The sequence below is a fragment of the Lolium perenne genome, chromosome 5, assembly GCF_019359855.2.
Source record: "Lolium perenne isolate Kyuss_39 chromosome 5, Kyuss_2.0, whole genome shotgun sequence".
In the NCBI taxonomy this organism is placed as follows: Eukaryota; Viridiplantae; Streptophyta; class Magnoliopsida; order Poales; family Poaceae; genus Lolium; species Lolium perenne.
In genome coordinates, this window is record NC_067248.2 from 10,878,811 (window position 1) to 10,898,209 (window position 19,399).

The following is a 19,399-nucleotide window of genomic DNA, read 5'->3' on the forward strand; positions in this document are numbered from 1 at the left end:
TTTGTATCAGTGCCAAATAACTTAAAAATGTTTTCAGAATGAAATCCCAGCAATATCATTGCTTAGAGGGACATAATTTTTAGGTAAATTATTTATAGTCTATGTGTCCCTACAGTAACTACACCTTGGAGAATTTAAATAAAGATTTTTGTATGCTCCATGCATAATTTAAATTGTAGTCACACAATCCTCGAAAACATGCTATATCTCCTACATGTTGTAGGCAAAAAAAGAGAGCTGATGCCCTGTCTGTACTATACCTACCACCCATACCCTACATCTACCCGTACCACCGCAGGTCACTACTCCAAACAGTGCCATCCAGTGCAGTCATCATGAAGCACGCTCCTCTGCTGATTAGACATCTGGAAAACTTAGCCATCCCTCCTCAACATACGTGCTGAATAGTACCCATATCCAAGAGGAACACACCAGCCCTAGATCTATGTCTTCTTCACCAACAATACAATCCCTGGTATATATACAACATCTGTTGTTCTCATATCTTGTACACATCTCCAAGGTGAAGCTCCCCCAGTTCTTTACCTCTGCCCGACCTGCTCCCTACAGATGAATCCAGAGGGAGACCAACCTCTTCCCCCTGGAACTACACCAGTTGTTCCTCCCTCTCTGGTAACTACAAATATCTTTGCATGTTTGTTTAACTAACTGATTTTCATTCCTCTATGTAAATCCTCATGTTCTCTATCTCACGTCTTCCTATCTACTTTCCTAATATAGGCTCATCCAAGTAGGAGTAGTGGGTGTATTTCGTCCCCTCAAAGCTTGATTCTCAATCCCAAATCCCCTTCACAGAAGTCCAAATTCGCTAAGGTATGTAAGCCATTTTTTTGTGAAACACGTTAACTGAATGCCATGCTTGCTGCTAACTAGGGTGGATCATCTAGTGGTACATTGTTTTCTTCATCTAGTTTATACTTTGAAGTTTCCTTCCTCTGCAGTTCTATACCAGTAGAAGAACTACTCAGATTCTGGAGGCTAAAAAGCTACTGCACATTAGAACCATGAATTTGTGTCCAGACAAAATCCCAGATTCATCTGACCAGGTGCTCTCTCCTGCTTATCCCAATAATTTCCATATCTAAATTTGTGTCCATGAAGTGGCTGATGAAATCAGTCAGAGTACATGCTGCAAGGAAGATATGTTCCATCTACATGTGCAGTTAATTTATTTTGTGCATATAATAGCAGTCAAATTGCTTTTGAAGACCTTGCAACCATTTATTGTATATAAAGTTCATCGTTTAATATTCCAGCATGCCTTTTACCAGCTAATTATAGTCAATTATTTGTTCAGCATTAAGCAAACATTTTCCACTATGTCTCAGTACTAAATGTCTGCCTATTCAATACATTGCTAAACATGCTTGGTCAAGAAATATACTTTATTAATTTCACAGAAGTTTTTTTGTACTACTATAGCAGCATGATTTTTACTTTTCTTTGTTCACATAATAGGAACACTTCGATTCCATGAAATATGGACAGTTTGAGTTGCCTTCTATTATAAGTCGTGCGAAAAGGTCTTCACATCAGAATTTCAATTCTACAGGAACTAAGCAGGTATAATGCACAATAAACACCTACTTACAATCCTGCCAGAAGTACCAATACTGAAAGTGAATATATTTTATCCTTTTCTACCTGCTAACATTCTCTGCTGACTGTCAGAACAAATCATCCTTAACTGTAAATTATTACTGATTTAATTCTTTATATAGGTCGACTGTAATACCGATCAGCTGAGGCTTCAACTCCCCCCCACTCTCGTTGGGCAATGTGCGACGTCTACTCCGAAGCACACAATCATCAGGAAGGTAAGCAATGTCTTTTTTATATGTGCACGGTGCTCGTGATAGAGTATAGTTTGAATGAGATTTTTTGTATGAAGTTATAAATAAAAGCTCTAACTTTTGTATACATCAGATGAGCCAGTTTATAATTCCATTCTATTTTGTTTGCAGTTCTATTCCAGTACCACAACTACTGAGATGATGGAGCATACACAGTCTGACCTGATGAACAATAGAATTATCTATGCAGGAAAAATGCCGGTACCATCAGAGGAGGTTTTTATTTATTCCATTTGCAATCTCCATTCAGTTTAAAAAAATCCTTCTATGATAACTGAGATAGCAAATAATGCAATAGTACTTGCATGTAATGTAGTTTACATAGGCAAGTACTAAAAATTTAATAGCACTTATATTTCACGGTATAAGTTCCCCAAGATGAGATCGTTACAAATACATGTACAAGTTCATTAAATTTGTTCTTTAATTTTTTTCCCAACACCAGAAACTACCGTCTAGTTTATGCCGTATCGATCGACCAGAATACCAATTTTAGAATTCGAATTGACCTACTTTATACACTGTGAACAACAAATTCAATTGGAGTACATTCCATTTCTATGTTCATTAAGAAGAAACCCTGCTTTTGCTAACACATTATTATTTTCTCAGAGATTCAAAATTTTATGTGGTGCAGAGATAAGACAAATTGTTTGATATCCTTGTGCATTTGGCAGGATCAGTCCAATTCAACACACTATGGCAGTTATGAAAATCCAATTTTGGGTGTCCCAATATCAAATATTTCAGCTCAGGTAAACCCAAAAACATCCGTTAACAAGGTCTCTCAGTTAGGCTGTAACAATATAAATTCATGCAATTCCACTCGCAACTTACATTTTGTTACATGAGAATGTTCTTCCAATATATGCAGGCTCAACCATCATTTCATAGGTATAATGAGAGTTCTAGTAGTACCTTCTCTGCTGGTTCTGATGGATTTCCGCAATATACCGATGAGGTATATGAATAATACTCCTCAGAGCTAATTTAGTACATTAATTTTGGAACCCTGTGTACACACATAATGTTTGTTCCTGCCATCAAAGAATAATAGTATTAGCCATGTGCGATGAAATAACACTTCTTTCATTTCTGCATCTATAGTCCCAATATCAGACCTTTTGTATACATTACAGATAATTTAGTATTCTGTATGCGGGAATAACCACTATTTTAAAATTGTGTACCTAATATTAAATTTGTAAGTATGCTACTTGTTGCATAATTCTTTTTACAGCTGCATCAGCGAGTATTCTATTTATATATAAATAAAAGTTCATCTTCGTACTGTTGAATAAACAGGTACTTTTCAACTCAAGTCATTACGGGAAGGTTAATATGCATTCATTTGTTGACAAGTCCACAACCTCCTTCACCAAAGAAATCAATCGTACACAAGCACACCAGGTATGTTTTGCAGTCCGCACGAAGTTAGCAAATTAACATCTCATTGTTTAGTGTAGCTGAACTGCACCCAAATAATTTGCATAATTGGCTACCTACCTAGTTTTCAACTTGTACATGCAGGATCGTAAACTTTGTATCATTTGTTAAGTCATTTTTTAGTTAATTAGGTTTTTACATATTGTTTTGCGATCAACTGGTACTAAACCCACTCCATGGTTAATAATAAACTAACTACTCCCGTAAATCACTTTTATAATAAGTCATACTTAGCTGACATGACCGTGAGTCATCCCTTATATGGTTAGGTTGCACACAGGTCCATATTTCATGAAAAATTGAGAAGCATCAAACAACATATACTTGTCATGGAATACAATATAATTACCATTAATTTTCATGACAAGTTATACTCGCGGAGAACCAGCAGTAAGATATTGCATGACCGATTTCTTATTTAGTTTAAGAAAAACACAAATCCTGCAGCACTGTTGCCTGTACATTACCAGCAGGTTAAATCTTTCTAATCCATTGCATATCGACATACAGTTCATGCTGAATTATGCTTCAAATATCGCTGATATTACAAAACAAGATATAGTTCGCACGTAACAGAACATTCATATTACATTTAATTGGAATAAGGCAGCTACTTCAACTAAACTGTAAAATGTCAATATCAGTTAATAATGCTTGTACATTATCATGACCAATTGTCTTTTGTGTAATTAAGTATATACCAGATACTTAACATATACTTTCGCTAATTCAAATGTAGCGCACGTCTTCAAATCAATTATTGACCTTGACGTGCTTTTATATTGATGCCATGCATGTACGACCCAGAAATAGGATTTTATTTTGTTTTGAACCTACGTTTAGTACTTATATTATAAAGTACAAATGTTCAATTGCAATCTTTTTCAGTCCATAGTCCCATATATCTTGTTACCTTTTATGCATCTTTCTATGTATTCAGATTTTTCCATGGTCAACACGTAATCACAATTCTGTCAAACTTTTCCAAAACCACCTTCACCTTAATATGCCTTTGCACTTGATATTATCTATTTTGTTCTCTTCGATACCTTTAATTCTCATTTCGCAAAATATTATTCATTTTACAGGAAAATGTGAATCATATGCTGCTTGATCAGTTAATGCTGTCAAATTATCAGCTTTACAAGAATGCATCTACAATCAATGTATGAGTCACACAGAAAGTTAAATGATGATTATGTGCTAGAACACAGAGCGACAAGTATTTTTTTGACATGTCGTAATGTATTTATTACCTGCAGAATCAACTACCATTCATTATGGCACCAGAGAATAATCAGATTTCCTGCTCTTTTGATGCATCAAGATTACCTCAGTACAGTGAGCAGGTATGGGAATACAATAAGTCACACTTATTCCATTCCCGAGATGTGAAAGAAAAATGTAATCAATGAAAGGATTGGTTCCATGTACCTGCTGCGCGAGAGCTACAACTTTTACGTTGTACGCCAATGCCAGCATTCTAGTTACTATTAACCATTATCTTTCAAACATTACACTTGTCCATAGTATAATAAACCTATGTACACACAAATATGTAGTGTTTTCGAGTTAAGCATTTCAACACAGTTTTCTCTTAATCCAGAAATTCTTTGAAGATGTTCAGCATGGGAATTACCAAAGGACTGGAATGACGGAGCTATTCAATCGGACTTTTGACAAAGGGAAAAATATACTTCCCGATGAACAGGTTAGCTGTCTCATTGTAATAAGATCTTACCGTGCATTACCTATCAGTAATGGAACCGCGTGTGTATCGAAGTACAGAACAGAACTTCCAGTTTCTTACTTTTATTAAAAGTAACAACTTGATGTGCGACGACATTATGCTATATCACACATTATGCAGGCAATCGATTTTTTGAACAATTTATATTGAACACAATATATGTTTCTCTAAGCTTTGACTTTTATTTGCTGGTAACACTTATGTACCCATACTAATATTTTTAGTTGCACATACTAGCAATTTATGATCTCAGTACATATATCTTACCGAAAAACCCTTTGCCAAGATAAAGCAGCCCGCAATACTATATTCACATGCACAACTAATCAAGTGCTATTGGTTACTTTCTGTTCCATATATTTGGTAAAAATGTATGACATGTTGGCTTAAACCTCTTAGGGTACCGTTGGGGACATCCGAAGCAAATGCATCGCCGCGGACAAATGCATTGAACTTGGAACACCACAAACTCTTCCAAGTAGTGCTGATGGTTCTCTAGATAATTCTGAGTTAGAGATTCAATTTACAGACACACTTTCTGATGTGTGCAAGCTCTTCTCAACTTTCAAAGGGGAGAAGGTTAAACTTTTAAGATCTATAGGTTTCGCTGGCTTTGTGCAGCTTCCCGATACCAGTCTATTGATTTGAAGTTTTATCTTTGGATCCTTTCAAAAGTTGATTGCCGTAGGTCAGCAATAGTTTTGGGGAGTAACCGCAAGATTCCTATACACGACTATGATATTTGCCTCATAACAGGTCTACCATTCAGAGGTCACAGTGTAGTTAGGGAAGAATACTCACCTCTTATTAAAAGAACTAATGCATCTCAGGTCAAGAAATTCTTATCCATTGGGAAACTAGATGGTCATTTCACTGTGCCTTATGTACAATCTGTTGTTAGCAGAGAGTATAATAGTCCCATGTCTGAGGAGGAACAATATGGTTTCTGCGTTTGTGCCACAGTATATGCCATATCCAGTTTCTTGGCAGTCCAATCAGGAGAAGTGAGATTTCCATTCGAAATTTTAAATAGCTTAACCGATCCTCTACAAATAAGATCACACAACTGGTGTCATCTAGTTAGGAAAAATCTCATCAAACAAGCATCCTATGTCCAGAACCAGCTTAGGTGTGGGAACATCAGAATTAAGGTTGGTGGTTGCCCTCTGATAGCCCAGGTTAGTGTAATTCTTAAAGCATGATTTGCTAATGGACGAGTGATTCTTTGGTACAGAACTTCAGACTCCTAACACTTAACCATTTCATTCATCTTTCATAAAGGTTCTGTATCTGGATAATATAGATGTTGGTGTCAGTTTGGTCCCTGACTATATTTTCCCTAGAGGATCTCTTTTCACACAAGAGATCATTGCGAAGCTAATCAGAACGGACACAAAGATAAATGAATTTACTCAGAAACGCCAACATGGCATTCATGAGGTGGCATCAGTACTACAGTGCATAATATGTTTCTACTTCTACTGTTCTCCTAAGTTAACTACTTATATAATCCACATATCATGCAGTTCAAAAAGCGCTACGAAGTTTGCTACACCAGGGGGGTGGAACAGCACAGTACAAGTGATCTTTCTATCGTTGTTGGCAACAAGAGGAAAAGATATGGTGTACAAGGCAATAATATGTTCTTACAGAAGGAACAAGAAGCAAGGATGGAAGGTATTACAGATTTCAATCTTGATGTCAGATAAACAGTTGTACCATTTCTTCAGTAAGTACTTAACTGAATTCTATCATCTGCAGCCACTAATTCAAAAGGAAGACTTCTTAGTGTTGGGGAAATGATTATGGAGTCACAGGGAAGACAGGTGCTGAGGAAAAATGGCAAAGGAAGAGGTACATTGGACATGTTTGTACCGTTTATTGCCGTCTCTTATTATAGGCAAAATTAACATGTTTGTATAATGTACCAAAATGCAGGGACTGACCTGTCAAAGTTAGGTCGAAATCACAACAGTTCTGCTGCTGTTTTTGATCTGAACATCGATCTAAACAGTGAGCTAACATTTGAACCCAACTGTCTTATATTCATAAGTACATATATATATATTGGTCAGTACACCTAACAAGATTAATTTGGCAGGGGATCCACCTCGAGTTGAGCATTTTGCTGCTCCTGTCATTGCACCCAACCAAAGGACTATAGTAATTGGGAAAGGTCAGAAAACTGGCATATACCGCGACCCACTAAGCAAATGCATTCTATTCTACGATTCAATTGAGTCGTTAATGAAGTTTGAAATCTCATGGTAATTCTTGTCAAGCCTACTTTCAATTTTCTCGAGCACATTAACTATCTCTTATTGCAGGACAAATTAAATCTAACTAGCCACTATTGTATTGTTTATTCGAGCAGCCTCCTTTGGTTTGAACACAAGGGACCACCGGTACTCAAAATTAGCGGTATAACATTGTGCCACGATGCTAGTAGAGGGAAACAATATGGAACAGCTTACACTGATGCATTGAGCAGAATGCTAACAAGCGACGACGACAAGGTATATGTTGGAACCAGGAAGCGGGAGAAGCACTACATGGCTTACAGTTGGACGGTTAGTTATGTTAGGCCCTTTTGTACTGCTTTACAACTATTTGTTATGGAAAAATTGCTGATCTACATTATTTTCCTCAGTACATGAATCTATGGTTGGTAAAAAAAAGTTCAAGTTGTGGCTAACCATCCTCAAATCCATTTTAGATTTTTTAATTGTGCATTTAGAACCGAGTAGGCAATAATCTGAAATCATTTTTCTGAATGTTCTTTACATTGGTGCACTAAATAGAAGGCACGTGATTGCCCACGACATAATTGTTAAATATGCAGTGATAAGCAAAACATTAGTACTGCAACACTCAGTTCAGTACGATACTTACTATTTTTCCAATCAGGTAGAGCTCCTTCTTTTCATCTCACTTATTATATTCAATTTCTTTTAGTGCCAAGTGCTTGAGGATCCAGAGTCTGATATTAGCAAATACAAGGACTACTTCATTAGTGATTTGTACCGATCTGACATTGACAAATGCGACAAGGTAAAATCAACATTGTTAAATGGATTACAAGTCAGCATGATCAAATTCAGTTCTAAGTTTTGTACGTATTCATATGTTCCTAGGTTGTTGCTTGTGTCCAAGTTGGTGGTAATCGTAGCTGTTACAGTTGGGATCTACTTGAGCATGAAGTAACTGTGCTGGACCCTGTCTTGCAGTCACGCCCTTCTAAAAGAATTAAGCAACTTCACAACACACCAGTGACACTACTAACCAACAAACTAATCGAGTGCATAGAAACATTTTACCCCGGTAGTAATCTATCGGAGAAGCAATGGACAGTCATCTTCAGGAACGACATTAGCAAGAGTTCCAAAAGGTAGGACGCAACATTTTTTTGACCTCTAGACTGCCTAATCTCTTATTACCTAACCTAGCTTTGATTTTGCAGTCAAAACTCATCACTTTATGCAATGCTGTATGCCCAATTCTATGACGCCAACACACTGTTCGATCGCATAGACAGCGTAAGTTTGCCACAGACTGAACTATTCTATTCTAGCTTCAGAAATATTTTGAGTTTCATTCTCACCTACATCTCATTTTTACAGACTGATCTATCAGACTTTAGAGCAAGGCACCTGTGGCAGCTTTTGATTATGGAAGGCAACACTGGTGTAATTCCTATGTCACTGTCTCTCTTGCGCACCGGAGGCAAATTCACAGCTTCCACTTAGAAAGTGGCAGCAAGTTTGAAAGTATCTCATGAATGCTTTTATCATAGTTGTTCCTATGTACCACATGTATGCTACATCTAAGAGAATTCTGTTCGATGCTCTTATCTTTGATCAGTAGCAGCATTGAATGGAAGATTTTGGCTTGTAATATTAGGCCAAGTGAACCTTTGTACTGAAGGCATGACGCCATGTTGCATTACGACCGAACTATGTTGTGCCATTCCTTTATCCTAATTGAAGTGCAGCTTCTGTTCTACCACTTACAAAATGGTACTACAAACTGACTAGTGTGAGCATACACGAAAAAGTTACGTCTAGATTTAAAAAAATATTTTCTTATTACATAAGCCATATTCGACCTATATAGGAGGAACCCACTTTGCAAACAGTTAGTATCCATGTCACATAGGATTTTTGGATTTCATTTGTTCATGAAAGGTACTGTGAAACAACTTACTCTGCTCTCTTCGGAAAGGACCGATGCAATAGTCCATGAGTCGCTTCTCAGTTCATAGTTCACTGAAATGTACACTATGTCATCCATCCAATTGGTTCGCATATATTGTTTGAATCAAATACCTGCAAGAAATTAATGAATTAGATATGAAGATCCATGATATACATGTACATATGAAGAACAATGAAATTAGAAAAGAGTTCATCATGTTGGCAATATGATGTAACAAACCAAACAATTTACATATGTCCATACCATGGCAGGCTATGAAGAGTACTAAACAAAACATGGATGCAACATTTTGTTCTCGTATCGTCTTCGACCCATTTTTTTGAGAAATTTTAAGACATGCGTTGTGTACCAAAATATATTAGAATTAAGCTAAATTACAAATCAATGTCAGACCCATTAAGAAAGTACTTGAACATTCTATGCCTGCAATCTAGCAATTTTACTCCGTGATAGTCAACGATCCACATGTGATACACATGTCATCCATTCCGGTCATGATATATTTGATGATAGAACTGAAGTTTAATAAGTATAAACAAAAATTCAAATAGCAGATTTTTGAATATACTAATATAAATTCACAGACATTAATAATTTATCATTCCAACACATCAGTACCATTATATGTCTATTCTCTAGAATTTAAAGTGAGCTGTACTGCTGTGCTTTGACTTCTTCTTTGGCGGAACATTGTAGTCATTTTTCACAGGGCATGTTCTAATATCATGGTCAGGAGACTTGCAGCAGCTGCAAAACCTCGTCTGCTGTACTCCAGTTCTTCCGCCAGGAACATTAACCTTCTTATTCCCATGTACTACACCTTTCTTCCTTGTAATGTTTGCATCAAAGCGGGTAAGGAATCTCCTATTTGTAGGCCTGCCAATCTTCATCTTCACAATGGGAGCCTTTATTGAACTAACTTCAATTCCACAGTTCTGTGCTCGATCATAAAGTTGTAGCCCACATGAGGAAGTATCTCCTGTTTCCCCAATGCCTTCCATGGTCACATCTTTATCACCATTGATTGAAGTAGGTAAGTTATATCCAACTTGGCACGTCCTACTAATGGTCATCTTGTACTCTTCAATCTTCTTCTTCGCCAATTCTACATACTTCATTGCTAGGTCCGATGTTGTTTTATCGTACTCACCAGCACTAACTAGGTCCAGAACATGCATGTATAAATTTTTGTGCCTTAAAGTTCTGTTTGCTTCATCGTCCAGAACTGCAACAGATTTTCCACTTTTTACTTTTGATCCTTTCCTCGCATCAACTGTCCACCTTTTCATGATGTGACATTCAGGTATTTTCATCACTCCAGTCTGGGTCATAACCTGAAACAGAAAAAAGGGCATCACTTCAGACATATTATGCTGAAGTAAACTGCTGTGTAAATAAACATATTATAGAGTCATCTGTACCAGCATAATGTGGCAGCATATAATACCAAAGTGCTCATACAGCCTGCATTGACACTTGTATAACCCCAAATGTGGATCAATTGTTATTGTGAAATTTACACGGCTCCAGGATTCTCTATTTTCAGAATCTACGTGCAGCACTTCATAACATAAGCCATCTGAATTGTCAACAATAACATATGAAGCTGTCTTCTTTAATTCCGCCTTGAACAACTTGAAAACCGCAGGAGTATATAATTTACAAGCGTGCTTCTCAATTGGGTAACCAAACATAGGCTTCGAAATTTTCTGCATGTGATACAAGAATGGTAAATAAATTAGCCAACAATGATTTTTTTGTCACAACAATAAATGACATGGGTTGTTGAACATAGAAAAATGCTTCTACGCCGTATCATTGCACGAACCTGGCTTCTGTTTTTCTCGGCTTCGTCATCAGCCTTTTCTCTGTCATCAATAAGCTTAGTATACTGCTTGACAAACATGTTTATTGAAGACTTGCATGGAACATATACTTTAAGCACATGGTTCGCGCTCTCACTCCTCTGAGTACTTGACATTCTTGCACAGAAAATATCATTAAAATATGGCTTCGCCCATTTTTCCCGCACTTCAAACGCTCTTGTCATGAAAGGGTTACCACCTAGGTCATACTTCTTGGTCAAATAATCCCAGCCACATTCAAATTCTTCAGGAGTTAACATGTGGTTAACTACCTTGTTGAACTCATCACTAAAAGTGCTATGTAACTTGTGAACATGTCCTAAGGCCTCTTGCGCTTTCCTCAATATGTGCCACTTGCACCACCGATGCTTAGTACTCAGCAAATTTTCCTTTATGGCAATTGTCATCGCCAAACTCTGATCTGCAAAATTACATTATAAGTCAATGCTATTTGCTATACCATAGAACATACCAACCAGGAGTTCTAAATAATTTATTTATAATTATTTACCAGTAAGCATTGTTTGCGGTGGCTTCCCCCCCATCATTGCTACAAATTCCTGAAATGCCCATTTAAAATTAGCTGCGGTCTCGTTCGTCAACAGAACACCAGCAAATATGACACTCTGGAAGTGATTGTTCACACCGACAAACATGCCAAATGGCATTTTATAGATGTTAGTCTCATAAGTTGTGTCAAAAGTTATCACATCTCCAAAATGCTGGTACAATGACCTGCTTCTTCCACTGGTCCACATAAGTGAATTGAGTCTGTTGTCCTCATCTAGCTCTGCTGTGAAAACAAACCTAGGATCTCTGGATATCTTTTCCCTGAATGACTGCAAAGTTTTCTGTACATCATCGACAAGAGCTTCTTTTGCTATGTTTGAACAAACAGTTCTCAGTGTCTTCTTACTGAAAGGAACTTTATCCATTGAGCCAAACAAGCTACCCATAACTAAATTTACTCTTGTCAGGCTAACATTGTTCTCTCTTAGATGCCTTATCATCTCCTTTGTGTGCCTATCTATCTGTCTATGTGAAGCCAAATGTTTTTTTTCTCCACAACTCTCTACCATATCATGGTTGTGTTCAGCAATAAATTTTTTCACAGACCACTTACAGCTATCATTTGTTGCCACCCTCATCATTGCTTTGCAACCACACCTCGTTGTCGAATTTTTTGTCTCATCACCATTACCCTTCAATATGACAATTATATTAGCTATTGCCATGGATATATGAACAACAGCAGATTTCAAAGTTAGTATAGATTAGTCTATACCTGTCGCTGGCAAAGGTATTCTTGCATTGTCCTTTGCTTTGTCTTTGGTGTGTAGTTATCACCTAATCTGATGCTGAACCCTAGCACCCAGGAGTACATGTTGTAGAACTGGAATGCTTCTTCTGTAGATGAGAACTGCATTCCGACCTCAGGTTCGAACATGACGTTTTTTTTATCTTCACAGTATTTCCTCATTGACTCTTCTATTAGACCACCATTAAATTCCCTGCAGGAACCCAAGATGGTAGTTTTAAACCTATTGTTGCACAACAGGGTCATGAGAATGGGTCCAAAAATTATCTCTTTCTTTTCAATCTTACCTTACTTGCGATGTCACATCCGTTGCCCCACAATCTTCCTCCAACTGGTAATTGGAAATTGTTCTAGAGAATGAAGACTTCGAAATACCGTCGGAGCAGTTACTACTACCAAAGTTAACTGAACTGTCAACGAAACAGCTAGTTCCTATGGATTCGTCCGGTAATTTTGAACCAAAAGAACCATCCCTATAGAAATTACATTTGTTAATAATCAATGCTTTATTTTTTTAGTACGATGTATAACCAACCTTCTATCGATAGAAGCTACTGGCTGTGTTAATGTCTCCCTACTAAATTCCAGATTTGTATCCAAAAATTCTTCCTCAAAGTTACCTGAAGATCTGCAAAATGAATGTAAAATATGTGCCGCATTAGATATGTATGAACCGTTATGACTACATCTTTGATGTAGGTTAGAAATTGACATAATTTAAAAGTGCGCAGAATGGGCATTTACCGATTTGCACTACTGTCAATGCACTTTTCAGTTTGATTTTCCTCTGCAGATCCAACAACCATCAGTTTGTTTACTTCAGCCTGGCGGTCAACACTGTTTAATTGCATCATATTAAAATTAAATAAATTAAGCATCATAAAAATTCAGATATATGCATGTGTACTGCAGTGATTAAATATGCAGATCAAATTCAGCGTTTTTACTCATGAATGTTCAATACAATAACCACCATTCTGAAGAAGACTCAATTCTGTGTCCTTTACTTCAAAATATTTCGGGACATTCCTAATGTATTTTTTATTTTTATTTGCCATATACTTTGTACTTTCCCTAGCTATATATTTCATGTTTATTACATGGAAATCGATTATGAACTAAGATATGTACGGCAACTGGAATTAGCAGCTACATATTATGAGGAAATGAAGACAGCTGTTACACAAGTAGATTCCAAAATCGACTGGTCTGGGCAGAGTACTTACGTGAACTTAGACTGCTCAGCTTCAGTAGCAACCATGGTAAGGAGTTCTGTGAAAGTTACTCCTCTCCCCGCTGATTGCAATGAGATGTAGCAATCCTTGTTCATGCCCTCACCCAGATCCATAGTTCCTGGAACAAACCGAATCGAACAAAATCTGAAAGCTGTAGGTCGAATTACATGTAAAATGTAGATGTGGAGACGCATTGAGTGATTCAACCAAGAAATCGAAGAACGGGAATATATAAAACAACGGTTCAAGCAATTGAAATCAAGATCTACATACCTCTATCCCCACGATTCCTGGCGGCGGCAATGGAGGAAAGCTTAGTCGCAGCACAGTATGCAATACTCAGATCCCCAAACTTGTTTCGGTTCTGAGATCTAGGTCAGGAAGGCAGCCGACGTCCGTACAATCATTAAAGAAGATTGGACCCACCGTCAACGTCGTGTACCGATACATTCATACGCTGCCAGCGGGGAAGAAATCACCCAGTCAATACGATTAAATTCATGTGAATAAGTGCAAGCCTGCCCGAATCTCGACGCAAAAACGGACGGGCGATGCTTGACCGGTAGTTACCGGTTCCGTTAGGAAATCCGCTCTCCACGATACCACCATTAAATCAGCAACCGACCGAGATTGCAATTTTTCTACTCTATCTAGTAGTATGCAATGCACTACTACTAGCTGTAACTGTTAGAAATAATAATCTTGTCTCTGGTTAAGTTTGGTGATTAGCACATGTGTACTAGATTTCTAGTCAGCTTGCACGCTGAGGTAGTACTAGTTGTTGTCCTAATCACTACGTTTGAGTTTGTCTAGAGCTAGTCTAATTAGAAGTTGCCTTGCATGGCTGTTAGGCGTGTCCGGTTTGGAGTTAGATTAGTTTGAGTCGATGTAGGTCTTAGTCTAGCTCGTCTACGAGCTGAGTCCGGCCAGGTTTCCTTTGATCCTGACCGAGTAGGTATAGGACGTTGGTCGGTTGGCCGTGTATATATACACGGCGCTGTGTGGTCTTTGTAGTACCGCGAGTTGTAAAGCGAGAAAACAAAAGATCAATATAAAGAGAAGTTTAGAGGGTGACACGAACCCTTGGCGATAAGTTTTGTGTTCGCGTGTGTTCGTCTAATTTAATGTGATCGATCTGTGGGCAAATTCCAACAGTAACCTCACCTGTCTACCGGCACTTGCGTTGACATGAGTATATAATCAGTTGTCTATGTATTTTCGTCATGGTCATTCAGTTCTGTCAGATATAATAATCTCTATTGTACCCAGCTCAGGCATGGCATTTGTCATGCCAAACAATTACCATATAATACTAGAGATGATTCGATCAAAAAATATCAATAATGGGTGCTGACGTGGCAAAGGAGACAACACTCTAGGGAGATACATATTAGATAGGCCTAAATTATGGTTTTTTTGTAATTTTGCGGTGGGCCATAGCTATCAGTTTATTCTTTTTATTTTCTTCTGTACATGTTATATGTGATGTTCACTAGATCAAAGCGTGAAGAGGCTGGGCGGCCCACGTCGACACCCATCGGCGTAGACCACCGCACGCCACGCCCCGGCTCGCGCGTCGCCCGCTCGCCTCGGTCAAGCCCTACTCGGCCCATGCTCGCCCCGAGGAGGTCGGCGGTTGGGGCGATAACCGCCGGCGCCCCAAATCCACGGTCCCTCCATCGGCTTGATAGACCATCGTCGTGTCCTGCTGCATCCCCGCCCTCTATCCACGGATCGACAATGAGGACATATGGTGCGGCAGTGACACGTTGGATCTCTGGATGTGCCGGTCACCTTGAGGGAGATGCACGGTGTCCACCGCGTGGATGCTGGAGACACGGGTGGTGCTCGTCGAAGGCAGCGGGCCACCAACCACATCTCGCACGGCCGCATCCCCTGCGTGTTTTGCATCTTTGTCTCTGTGATGCGGCCAAGAATGCCATATGGCGGGGTGGGGAGGAGCGGTGCTAGTCGTTGGGGATGGAGGTCGAGGGCGGTGCCACCGGTGGCCAGGGATTGAGATGGGGTTGGGGTTGGGGAGGGGCGGCGCCGTCAGTGGTGGGTTGCAGGGTTTATGTGGGAAAATATAGGAAAAAAATAAAAAGAGAGAAAGTGATAGGAGGCCTCCCCAAAATTATATAGATCCATGGATGCATGCTTGACCAAGACTAAACTGGTACTAGTAGTCTAATTTCCGTGAGGTAATTGACCAAGAAATTGTAACGTGTCTACATACGTACTAGAGGAGCTCAGATGTGTTGGCCTTGTGCTTTAGTAGCTTAGTCATCTACTTCTCTCGTGGACGTGCTGCATGGTGGCCAGGCAGTAGCTAGTGTTCTGTTGACTCGGGAACATGTCATTGATGCACCCGTAGGAGCAACCGATATTAGTAGATCCGATATACAAGAGCACTGCTTGATTAGCGCGATGGAGCAAGATGAGATTGTCGATGTTGGAGTACCCCTCCGCAGAGCGGAAAAGTGCGGCATTTCACCTCTGCGAATCCCGGGTTGGGAAAATTGCTGTCACGTGTGATGCCGATCTTTTTCGTGACCGTTTTGTCGAGTTATATTCCGTTGCTAGTGTATTATTCATGTATTCAATCCCGTGAACTCATCTCGCTAAATACTCATTGATATTCTTTCGATTCTAGCTAATTTGTTGATTATTATCTATTCTTTTATTCTATCTAACCCGTAGAGTATGGTTTTATCGCACTTCCTCATGTTTTTTAGATGTAGTTGACGCTAACGTAAGAACGGAGAAAAGAAGTTGTTGTTCGAGAGGTTATGCTGATCGAACCAGCGGGGTTGGAAGCGAGTTAGAGCACTTAATATCTTTTGTTGTAGATCGATGTAAAATAGTAGGTAACATGAATAGACGAGCTTCTCGAGATCCAATATTATGCTGACGCCCAAGAACGTTTGCAGGAGTCTTCCGGCGTCTGACGGCGTGGCGAGTACTTGGTCCTGGGTCTTAACGGTGTGCAGTGAGATGATCCGAGGCGCGGGTGTCGACAGCACCAGGGAGAGGGCGACGCTCCGTTGCCGCTCACCTCGAAACTGGCGGGAGACAACCCATCAAACGTACGTACAGTAGTAATTAACACGGACGTAGGAGGGTAGTCATCTTCCTCGTGCTGCAGAGGCGTGGGAGGCCTCCGGCCGGTCGACGGTGGAAGGAGATGGTCGTCGTCCGGAAGGCATTTGTGTTTGCGTTGCGTTCGAGCTGGAGCCAAAGATCAAATCGAGCGGGGCCGTAGCAGCGTAATACTCCATCTTGTCCAAGTGGCCGGACGATGACGCTCGCGGAAAGGTGGCGCCGGAGTAGTTCCTGACCGTTGGGCGACCTGAGATCCTCTGAAGCGAGGCCCCTGCTGTTGGTGACCTTGGGGATGAGGCTAGCTAGGATTGGTAGTCCAAGCCCGCCCACCAATGGACGGAGCGCTCCGTACATGTACGTGTCCATCAACGCGCGCAGAGCTGTCATCGTCGTGGAGCGCGGTCGAAGGATCAGGGACGTGAAAACGATCCTCTCGGCGACATACGCGATAAGACATAGCCGCGCGCGCCGAAGGTGTGCTCAATCGGCCGCGCGCCAGGATTTCATCAGAGGAGTGGCTCTTGTGCTGGAACTGCACCGGCTTGTGTGCAGGCAGACATCGGCGTCCTTGCGGCATGGTCCACGGCGCGCAACGGCGGCCTCTATCCGGCGGTCAGCAGCTGCCACGATCTTCATTGAAGAAGGCGCCGGGGCGCCGGCAGGTAGCGGCCGGGAAGCTTTCTTCACCACCAGCTGCCGCCGCGCTGCCCCATCGAGGACGCCGTCGGCTTCATGGCCGGAGCAGCCGGCCGGGCGGCCACACGTGAGGAGACTGGCGCGCGACACTCTCAGCGCCGATCGAGCACGACTTGCCTTCTTGGACATGTACGTAGCTGTTTGCAGTTGACGACGGCTGGCGTGGACTATGTGTAGATGTAAGTGCAGAATATGACCTTTTTTCCATAAGAAAAAATTCTTTTTTCGGCAACCAATAAAAACAGCTAGATTTCCGTCCATGAGCTTGAACTGGAACCGCTAGTTGACGTTCTCGATCGTGGCCGTGCAGCAGCTCCTCCTCGCCCACGTGGGCTTTGCTTCAAGTGCCCTGCATGTCAACGCATCCATGGATTCCATGCTCACTCAAATACAAAACGCGCTCCATTACTGATAATGTAGCTCGCTCCAATTCTGATGAATATAGCTAGCTGGCCATGGAGGAAGGCGTTTTGGCACCTGGAGCCGGAGCATACGCGATCGCGCCTCCCGGTTTATTATTCTATATACATATATGCTTACGTACACAGTTGTTTCATAGAAAGAAAAAAAACGGACCTTTTGTCGTCTCGAGACGAAATTCGGTGTAAAAATGATTTTCATCATATGTTTCTTCAAGTCATACTTGTTCTACTCTTCAACTACCTATAGCTACTAGTAATCCTTTCTTTCCTGTGTAAAAAAGGGAAAATAAAAGGACCAGGAATTTGAGTACGTGCATGTACGATTCCCGCCCAGGTCAGAATCGATTAGATAGGACGGTGCATGTACGATTCTCACGTACAACGTCTCGATTTTCTCATAAACTACTAAAATACTAGCTCTGGTCAATGTGGGACCCATCCCATTTGTAGAAGCCGTATGTGTCTCCTTGATTTTATTTTACTTTTAATATGGTAAAGGCCTAGAAGGGCCTAGATGCAATATATATAAAATATTCTCAGTGGAGTTAAAAGTTACAAAAAGGACTCTTAAAAGGGAAAAAAATTACATTGCAATCCCCACAATATGTGCACTAAGGACCCTAAACTGAACACGGAAAAACACGAGCAGATCCCTCGTCTCCATGGTTGTTGGGACTCCATCGACGACCGCCATCTTCATCGCCGGAGACGCCAATACTTGGGAGGGATGCCGTCGTGAATCCATCAAGGGGCCTCTGCCTTACAGGTTGAATTGATGCCAACATCGGGATCTGGAGCGGCTGCCTAATCAGCCGGAGATCATGGTAGTAGATCATGTCTGTCATGTGGTAAACTCCAAACTGCAGCTCGAGGCTCACCCCCTCCGGATCCATATATCTCTTCATTGTTCTGCTCTTCCTGCACACCACCATGGCCAGCAAGAAGAGGCATCCCCCGTACCTTGACTCCTGACCGAGAGACAACCGCGCTTATTGAAGGAGCCCACCATGAGAATCTTTTTTTTCCTTCCACCTTGGAAGTTTATCGGAAAAGCTCATGGACAACCGTCCGGTGTCCGCCGGACCACCAAAATGGAGAAGCTCGATTTTTTAGCCTTATTTTCGGAGATCCCTGAGGCTGTCATCCTCACATGCAACATCCCTTGCCACCAAAGAAGTGTAGCGAAGAGGGTAATCCCCAAGACACACCAGATCCGACCGACGAGATCCGGTGATCTCTACTCGAAAATGCCATATAGGACACATAGTAACGAACCGGTGCGTAGCGTAGGGCTCCAGGAGGGAGGCGACATCTCAAACCCATCTAGGGTTCCGTCCTCTCACCGGTGAAGCCGTCGATCTGCTCCGCCTCTAGTGGCCTTAGGGTCTTGGAGGTGTGGTGGAGCATGGTAGCTCGCTGGCGGGAGGGTTCTTGTTCTTTTTAGGTTGTTTTTCAAAGTCTTCTACGGGATGATGG

General features: G+C 40.7%; 1 protein-coding gene, 1 long non-coding RNA gene and 1 pseudogene across 2 annotated transcripts; 1 reads left to right on the top strand and 2 right to left on the bottom strand.

Moving 5' to 3' along the window:
• LOC127303254 (protein NRT1/ PTR FAMILY 2.11-like) overlaps positions 1–19,399 on the top strand; it is an 81,533-nt pseudogene that overhangs the window by 59,445 nt on the left and 2,689 nt on the right.
• LOC127303251 (protein FAR1-RELATED SEQUENCE 5-like) lies at positions 10,689–12,931 on the bottom strand. The gene is made up of 5 exons (XM_051334003.2): positions 12,756–12,931; positions 12,436–12,661; positions 11,662–12,352; positions 11,114–11,571; positions 10,689–10,994 (listed from the first exon to the last, which is right to left on the bottom strand). Exons 2-5 carry the CDS (start codon positions 12,628–12,630, stop codon positions 10,689–10,691), a joined length of 1,650 nt encoding a protein of 549 aa, XP_051189963.2. The 5' UTR covers positions 12,631–12,661; positions 12,756–12,931.
• On the bottom strand, positions 13,213–14,091 carry LOC139831211 (uncharacterized). The gene is made up of 3 exons (XR_011745884.1): positions 13,977–14,091; positions 13,695–13,821; positions 13,213–13,305 (listed from the first exon to the last, which is right to left on the bottom strand). It is a non-coding gene; the product is annotated as an uncharacterized lncRNA (long non-coding RNA).